Below are 8932 nucleotides of genomic sequence, written 5' to 3'. Positions count from 1 at the left end.
ACTATCTGCCATAAACTCTGCAAATAATCTCATAACATTTTCTGCCTGGTGTATTTTAGTTTCCCAAGGCCAAATCAGGGCAGAAGTATGCTACTTTGCTCCAAGACATATGTCCAGGGATGTGACTGAGGCTACAGATTGGTTATCCACATTTGTTAATACTTGTCTAATTTATACAACACCTTTCAATAAAACTGATGATGGTCGCTTTTGATAGACAAGTTTCCTGGTGGGGTGGTGCCTATTAATTCTCTCTTCTTCACCTAAGATGACACATATCGGATCAGAAGATCCACAGGAGCCAACTAAGAGCTTCCAGAAAGTTCACATGAACAATATGACAGAAATGGGCTCCTCTCCTAAGAAAGTCCATAGAAAAACATGCTACTTCCATATACATTCTAAAAACCAATTCCTATGGCCATGGGTATAAATAACTACTTGGTTGAGCCACCGTCCTATATTTTTCCTCCAAAAAAGTTGCTGTTAAAACAACACTGAAATTTAAGATGCTACATTATCAAGATTCTGAGAAAACGTCAGTTTGATTCTGATTCTACACAATTTACAGCTCAACCCCACACATACCAACTCAGAAGTGAGTTGTGTAGGATTTTAGCCATAAGGTAATTTAAACCAACCCATGGAACAAATAAACAGGCTGTTCTGTACATTGAGATTATATTACAGATGAAAATTCCATCAAAAAAAAACACAACAACAACAGGAGGTTATTCTCCACTGCAGGCTGCGTGTAGACATAAAGACTCCTGCTTCTTAGGTCTACGCATACACCCAGCTGCATATATATTGTATCTTCAAATGCATATTTGCATGTATGTACACCAAGATACATGTGCAGTTCTCTGTTTATCTATCCAAAACAGAAACAGAGAGCAGTTAGATAAGCACACATGTATACACAGAAAGGGAGGGGACTGTCCACCTTGTCATGCCAATATGAAAAAGGACAGTTGCAGACTGCGGATTTTACAACCATTAAATTTTGCCATTTTTATGAAAAAAAGCTCTTTTAAAACTTTTTCTCTCTCTTCTCTCTCTCTCTTTTCTTTCTTATTTTTTCTCTCTCTTTTTATGCAGCAAGCATCGTTGGAAGAAGACCAAAGCAGAGCAACTATAAGTTAAATATACACTTGAGCTTAGCTGCATTTACATTACTCTTTTTTAGGAGAAGCAGGCTGAAAAGGACTTTTTGTTTGCTTAATCGTAATGTGTATTTGCGTATTTTGATTTTTTTTTTTCTCTCTCTCTCTTTCTCTTCCTTGCCATCATCAAATTCTTTCCTAATCATCATAGATTTGTCTCCCTATAAACTGCATCATCTTCTGAAGAACGTTGGGTTTCGCAGGCAGGCGGCTAGTCACCTGCAACAACCAAGGGGTCCCGCAGAAGCTTCCAAACTGCTGTCAGTGTCCGATGCCAGGGTCTGGTCTGTGGACATGGAGGAAATGTCATTGACAGATGAGGAGGGAGGGAGGCTTTCGCTGCTGTTCACTGCTGCACCTGTGCTAAGAAAACGAACACCAACGTGATTCACCCTGAAAGCAAGAGACCACTCAGGAGACCAGAAGATAGGCATGCACCTCTAAGATCCAGCCCTCCAGTGCCATCTAGCATTTCTCTTTTTGAAGGACAGAAACCAAACATTTGTGAATGGAGGAAGATAGCTCCTAATGCTCCCCAGGTGCTCTATGCTAAACAAAAATGGCCATTTGCAATCTCCATGTCCAGTCCTGATTTCCTGGAAGACTGGAAGTTGGAAGACAAGGAAGAGAAAAGATGGGTCCTGTCTTCAACCATGCTTTCCTCATCCCTGATCACTGTTCATATATGGTCTCAATAGAAAAAAAGTTACTTAGGTAGCCAGAGAGAGGAGGACAAGCAGAACTCCTTGACTTAATTTCCAAGCCCTCTGCAAGTTATCAGACCTCTGGCAGCCAATTACGTGGTGGCGGTGGCGGTGATGGGGATGAGAAACAGAGGGAATTGGGAAAGATAGGGTTAGGGAGGAAAGGTGCTAATTTTGCCTCTAGCATCATCAACCACAATGCTAGAGGAACACAATTCCCAAAAGAATATCCATAAAAGGGGAGGGGGGAGATTCCCTACCATGATCCATGAAATTAGTTGCAATTAAATAATTAATATGTAATTAAACATACTACTTACATTAATTAATGTAATTGATTAATGTAACTACTATGTTTGGCATCCAAGAGATTGTAATATTTGATATGCTTATAGATGTATGCTGCATCCCTTACTGGATTTCATCAATATCCCAGAAAAAGAAAATGCTTTGTATGACTCTGGTTTTCCAATGCAATCACAAACTCCTTAAAAATAATCCATGTGACTTTCAGTTGTTCAGTCCTGTGTTTTCTGCCATCCTTAAGAAATGACAAATGTGTTATTAGTATTAGTTTTGTGTTGTTCTTTAATTTCAATTTCTTGTTTTAATGTTTTTAACAACTGTAATCACCCAGAGTCACTGGGAGCCAGGCAACATATACATTTAATAAATATATAAATAAATGTTCTCTGATTGGCTGCCATGAAGTACTGCAGGCTGGGGCTGAAAAGTCATATCAGCAGGCTGCTTCTTTAGTTATAATAAAGAAGTATGTCTTTCCCTCCTCCCTCATTGTCCTTTTAGATTATTTTTAATTAATTATATTGCATGACCTTGGGTTTTCAGTTAATAAATTCTCTCTGCATACACAATTCCCCCAAGACAGAACCTGGAAAATTACTGTTTTACACTGCAGTTCACTGTAGCATTCCTGATAAAAAGAAGAATGATACAACCCAATTCTATGAAATTAAAATATGTAATTGCATGGAAATCAGTGAGGTGTGTTTAAAACAACGGTTCTCTGTTCTTCAGGAAGGGGGAAAATATAATGTTTTCTGTCAGCCACAAACAATAATTCGGAATAAGGGTGATGCTCCATTTTAGGTGAAAGCTAAGCTTAATTAGTCCTTCTATATTATTTCTCCCTACAAGCACATCCTATTATTGTTCCTCATAAATCACCTAAGAGGCAGTGCTCTATATGACAAATTTGCCCATGAACAATGATTTATTCTGACATCCACTCCATCTTCAAGAATGATGGTGCTGGGCAATAGCTAAGGAAGCTCTTAAATCAAATCTGCGTATTCTGTCCCTCATGTTCAACTCTGCAAGAACCTGTTGAATGGCCTTTCTGACATAACTGAAACAAATGTGTGGTACTGAAAGACTTATGCTAATCCAGCCATCTACCATGCAATTCCTTTTGGCTGTTCTCTATTGAGCAACAACATTGCGCATGGTGGTTAGTGGGGCAAAGAAAAAGAATGTTGATGTTAGTTTTGCATTCACTCTCCCTGGTGGGGATGACTGGAAAAAAAAATGCTTTGGGAAAGTCTGTCCCTTCTGCTTTACCTCCCTTGTGGCCACTTGTTGGCCTGTGATGTTATCCTGAGCTCAGTGGAGTGAGGTGGAAACAAGGAAGAAATCCTGACTCCTCTGCTACCTTCTAAACAGGAAGAACCAAAGAAACAAATGTGGAAAACATCCAGAAATATAAATATAAAATGGGGCAAGAAAATGAGCCCCCTTGAAGACTATGAACAGAATGGCAAATATGGACTGGAATTCAGGGTAACATTAGACCTCATGCAGCTCTCCAGCACCTCTAAAATCTAAAGGCAAAGAGGCACCAGTGGCAACACCCTAATCCTCCCCCATCAAAAATCCTGAAAATTAGCCCCAAATCATACCACTGAGATTCAACCACTTTGGCAACAAAAATGATTTCTTTGGCATGACTTCTTTTCTTTCCTTTTTGTGTGTTGGGAAGATTTTAAGGATTGTTTCCAAGCTCTTTGTCTTCCATTCCTACATTTAAGCCTCCTCAGAAATATAAAAACAGGCCAAAAAATCCAATCCTGATACTTCTTATGAGGTCAGCAAACCTGCTGTGGCCCCCATGGAAGATCTGATGTTTGCAGCCCTCCTTAGTCAATATATATTAACCATCTCTGGTTTAGAGCACTTGAAGCAGTTACTCATGGGGACAAAGACAATGAGCAACCATCCGAAGAGGAATAAGGTATCATCATAGATTAGGGCTTCCTAAAAGTTGAATCACACACCAAAAAGGAGAAGAAATTACTCACAGCTAAACAGCCTAGTTATTTATTTGGACCATAGTGGAGAAGTATGTCAGTAATGATGCACAAAGGAACCTTCATGAAAAGACAACGTTCCTTGTCAAAATGAATATGGATTTTTTTAGGTCTTACATGTCTGAAGGGAAATGGATGCCGACATCCATTGTTTACAAGGATTGTTGTTTGCATATGACTTACACACCTCCTTTATGTCCAAAGGAAGCAGGTAGAAACACCATATGTTCTTATGGGACAGCCTGCATTATTTTTCCCTTTTTCCCTTCTCAAGTAGTTAATAATTTTATTTTAACCATAAAGTGAATACAAGATTTTCAACTGCTTATTAAACAATGGTTAAAACTGATCTTGGAAACTAAACACATCAACCAGGGACTGTGACTTTCCTGTTCCTCCTTCTCTCTTTCTCTTTCTCTCTCTCTCTCTCTCACACACACAAGTTTTTATACTCCTAGCAGACACAAAAGAGAAAGAGGGAGGGAGGTAACGAACACCTGGCAGGCCACATACATAGTTTGTAAGTTGTATATTATATGCTGGCTGGGGAATTCTGGGAGTTGAAGTCCACACATCTGAAAGTTGCTAAGGTTGAGAAACACTGGATTACACCAACCAAATGTTTCACTGAACACTACAATTAATATATGATATGAAAAACTAGGTTCATTCATGCATTCATTCAAAGTTCTGAAAGCAATTCAGTGCAGTCTGATAATTTGTTATTAAGAAGTAAGCCCCATTTAATTCAGTAGAGCTTATTCCTAGATAAGTGAATTAGCTAGGGACTAATATAATTGTTTTTTAACTGAGTTCAGTTAATATAGCTTACCTTCTTACAATGCTCTATCTCAGCCTTCCCTAATCAGGTGCCAAAATCCTACAACTTCTCAGTATTCTAGCTGGGAGTTATGGACCAAACAAATCTACACAGCCCTATATATTTAAAAAGGACCAAGTTGGGGAAGGCTATAAAATTATTTGAAATACTTCCTAGCTTCAAATCAATGAAAATCTACTGTTTCTAGATACTATTTCTAGATGCAGATGAAGAACCCCTCTTTTAAAGTCTGGATCTGTAACCAAATACCATACTGTCATTCACTAGGACTGAGTACCTGAGGGAGAAGGCTGTCCTTTTACTACACCATTTTTAGTCTTTTCTTCAGAATTCATTACTTCCTTGTAGATTAATTCTGCAAGAGACAAAGGAGCTTGTTATAAAGATGTTTTTCCTACCCATATTATTTAAGACCACTCTTAACATTGTGAATAAAAACCTTCTGAACAAGGCCACAAAAATTATTAGCCACATATATTTTTCCTAGCTATTATCTGTCCTGCCCTTCCCCCTGTATCAAGGCAACTGCCTGGAAGACTAGAGGAACTGCCTGTCTTCTGGCTTGCAAAACTTATCCAGCCAGTTCCTTAAAAGTGATCCTTATCCACTACCACTTGAAAAGTGCCTCTGATGAGCCTAAATTTCTTATCCTTGGCTTTGATTGTCACAGACTTTGATGAGTTGTTCATTAGTTCTTTTAGGAAATCACCAATATATCTAGAAATCTTATATAAAGGGCAAGCCCAAGAAATTTCACAACCTGAGGCATAACAGTCCCATCACTATTCCACACGCAGAAGCCAATAGGATCAGCAGGCAGACTGTAATTCAGCGCTAGCTATTGGCTAGTATAGTGCATCTGAAAACAGTTAGGAGTCAAGTGCAGGCTGCACAGTGAACATAATTCTGTCCTGTAGTAACTACAGCAGTAAGGGAGTAGTAATAAGAAACTTAGTGGGGAGCTGCTGCTACCATCACTCAGCATCTGCTGCCTGAATCTGTTATCACTATGCCCAATGGTAGAGCTGGCCCTGATTATGGCATTACAACTTTCCTATGACACATGATTCTTTTGGGCATATTAGGCCACCTCACTGTATCTTCCAAAATTTCCCAAATGAAAATAGAAGAGGCTATAAAAACCAAGGATAATACCCCAATGCACTCTCCATTATCATTTCATTATTTTTGAGATTCAAAGGGGATGTGTATCCGTATTCAGCCAAAACGGCAACATAAAGTCAGAAGATAACAGCATATTATTAAGCTTAGAATAACCACAAAGTTTTTCAAAGTACAAAACATTTTGTGGATGGGAAAAAAAAACAAGCAAAAGAAGGTTCCCTAACTTCTCAAGCATTACTGAGCATGTCCGAAGTGGATGTTTCCCATGGATTGCGGATGAAATGTAGGAGATGACTGGAGGTGGGAAGGCAGATGGTCAAGGGCACATATCAAGGGCAGAATCAGATCTTATGCCTTGTATAGATAAAGATTACCTTTCCACTCTTCAATCGTGTGTTCTCTTTCATCCAACTGCTTGTCATAGATCTGTGGAGGTGGCTGTGAATTAAAAATAGAGAGGGGTAAACAGAATAAGTTAAATTGGGAATATAAAATGAAATTAAATCCAAGCATTGAACTCATATAATTTAAATGCCAAAATAGTTAGGAAATGAAAAAGTCAGCAAACATGAGCAAAGCATGCTCTATGCCGTGACCCAAGATAGCTGGAAGGGGCTGGCAGACCAGATCTAGCCCAGCCCTTGAAGGCCCAGCTGGAGAGCACCCTTTTCAGATAGTCATGGTTTTGTGAAGCTGACTTGCTCACCTAAAGAATGGAGCATACAAGCCTGGCTCAGAGAGATGAGAACTTGGGGTCAGTCCTGTGAAGTCTAATGGCTGATTGCTCTGATGCTCTGCCAGACCAGCAGCTAGCATTTGTTAATGAGGGGGAAAGCAGAGAGTGCAACTCATAGGGCCGTAGGAGAGAGGGGTGGAATGGAAGAGCAAGACAAAAAGAGATGTGAACTCTCACAAGAAATGATGCGGTTGTTTGCTTCATTAGACAGCCCCACTCCAGGTTTTGAGCTAATGGATGGAAGAGGAGGAAGCTGGGCTGAACTAAGTTTAGGTCACATCAGCTGAAACACTAAATTGTTCATCCAAGAGGAAGGATGTAAAGCAAAGGAAAACGCTTAAGATCACTGTGGCCTGTTTTCCTCAGGAAAAACCTTTCTCAGAAAGGAGGAGGTGAGGTGAAGCAGAAGCAGCTTAGTCTGAGCCACCCTTTAGCTTCTGAAGCAATTTTAGTAGGTTATGACAGGGGCTGTTAACGCAGTACCTTTAAGCTCACGTAGATTGCACACATGCAATATGGAGAAGGCTGTTCCCTGCATTCTTCAACAATTAGGGGCTTAATCATGAGTCATCACTGGCAATCAAGTACCTCAATCTGCTCACCCATAGCAGAGAAATTCAGTTCTCTGCCAGTTTGTATTTTTCATTGAAAAACATGGTCCTCTCTCATTGCATCTTATGCTTTTTAAAATCAAATTGGTTCCAAACATTTTTTGCTAGTAAAAAGAATGCACTATCAAATCATTATATGAATTCATGTGCTTGATTGCTGCTGTTGAACTTGCTTGCCCCTGACGTCTTCAAACAGATGCTGGTAACCATGGTTACTGTTGCCAAGGAAACAAAAAAAAAAAAGGAAAAGCCTTGAGACAGTGTTGACTTCCAGCTTGACCAGTTCCCTTCACCTGCAATTTGACAGAGATTGTCCCAACATAGCAAAGACTCAGTCTAGAAATATGTCCTTGCCAATGGGTAATACAATTTTATATACCTTTAATCTGAAAAAAAAAGGCATCTATAACATTCTCCCTTTATAGATACAAAGAGCATGGGGCAAATGTGTTGTGGAATTTCTGGATAGCTGTTTCTCAAGATAAGTAGACATGTTCTCGAGCCTCCTTCCAGGTTATTTGTTGTAAATAGAGATCAAATGTGTGTCATATGTTTGTCAAAGCAATGGACAGATGCCATAAGAGACATATATAGATTTTCTAAGGAGGTCACATCTGATCTTTAGAATAGCCCTACATCTAAATGACAGTCCCTGGGCCCCATGACTCTGTAGCTCATTCTTCTCTGCTACCAAGAGAGATTCCAATTGTTACTGCATTAGATGAGTCACTGTTTTTACATGTTCACTTGGAAGAAGTATTGAAACAATGATTAAACCCATTGCTTCATACTATGCTACATTATCAAGCAATGACTCAGTCTAATGCCAAGATCTTTCTATGTTGTTTATATATGGATAAATTCTTATCTGTAAGGGTACCATGCAACTTTAATTAATAGCTTCCTTCTTGCAATCTCTGATATGGAATGGTTAAAAAAAAAAGCTAGTTCCTCTTCCTTTAAAGAGAGAAGAGTTTGATTTTACTGGGTTTTCCATTATTTTACTGGTTGTTTTATTTAAAATAGTACTATTCTGCAAGGGAAGGGAAGGGAAGGGAAGGGAAAGATGAGAAGAAAGCAACAAGCTTTAGAGAAAAGGGTTTGTTACAAAGGCAACAGTTAAGGAGCAATTCATCAAAAATATATGATTAGAATTGTTTATGATTATATTAATATTAATTTCTAAACAACAGAAAACAAATAATGTTAATTTTAGAGTAAGAGGTCAATGTACCTTATATTTGTATCTGTACCAAAGAAAGCTATTCTTTTTCTATTCTTTTCTTTTTCCTTTCTGCACTCTTAATTTTGCTTTCTTTCTGATCTTTTCTTCTCAGCTTTTAGTTTTTTATATTTTATCTTTTGTTGAAATTTGATAAAGTTTTATGAAAAAAAAATATTGTCACAGTGGGCAGAAAGCAA

General features: G+C 38.7%; 1 protein-coding gene across 1 annotated transcript in view; it reads right to left on the bottom strand.

Moving 5' to 3' along the window:
- Window positions 1–1074: 1074 nt before the first annotated feature.
- The window catches only part of MAPK10 (mitogen-activated protein kinase 10), a 70908-nt gene continuing 63050 nt past the window's right edge, over window positions 1075–8932 (bottom strand). Inside the window, exons 9-11 of the mRNA XM_063310304.1 lie at window positions 6538–6601; window positions 5316–5393; window positions 1075–1524 (exon numbers count right to left, since the gene is read on the bottom strand). Of these exons, the coding sequence (XP_063166374.1) occupies window positions 1382–1524; window positions 5316–5393; window positions 6538–6601 (285 nt within the window). The 3' untranslated portion in view covers window positions 1075–1381. The remainder of the gene's footprint in view (window positions 1525–5315; window positions 5394–6537; window positions 6602–8932) is intronic.

The sequence above is a fragment of the Candoia aspera genome, chromosome 8 (genome assembly GCF_035149785.1).
Source record: "Candoia aspera isolate rCanAsp1 chromosome 8, rCanAsp1.hap2, whole genome shotgun sequence".
NCBI classification, from domain to species: domain Eukaryota; kingdom Metazoa; phylum Chordata; class Lepidosauria; order Squamata; family Boidae; genus Candoia; species Candoia aspera.
Note: the sequence above shows the minus strand (reverse complement) of the source record. Positions and strands in the feature narration are given on the sequence as shown.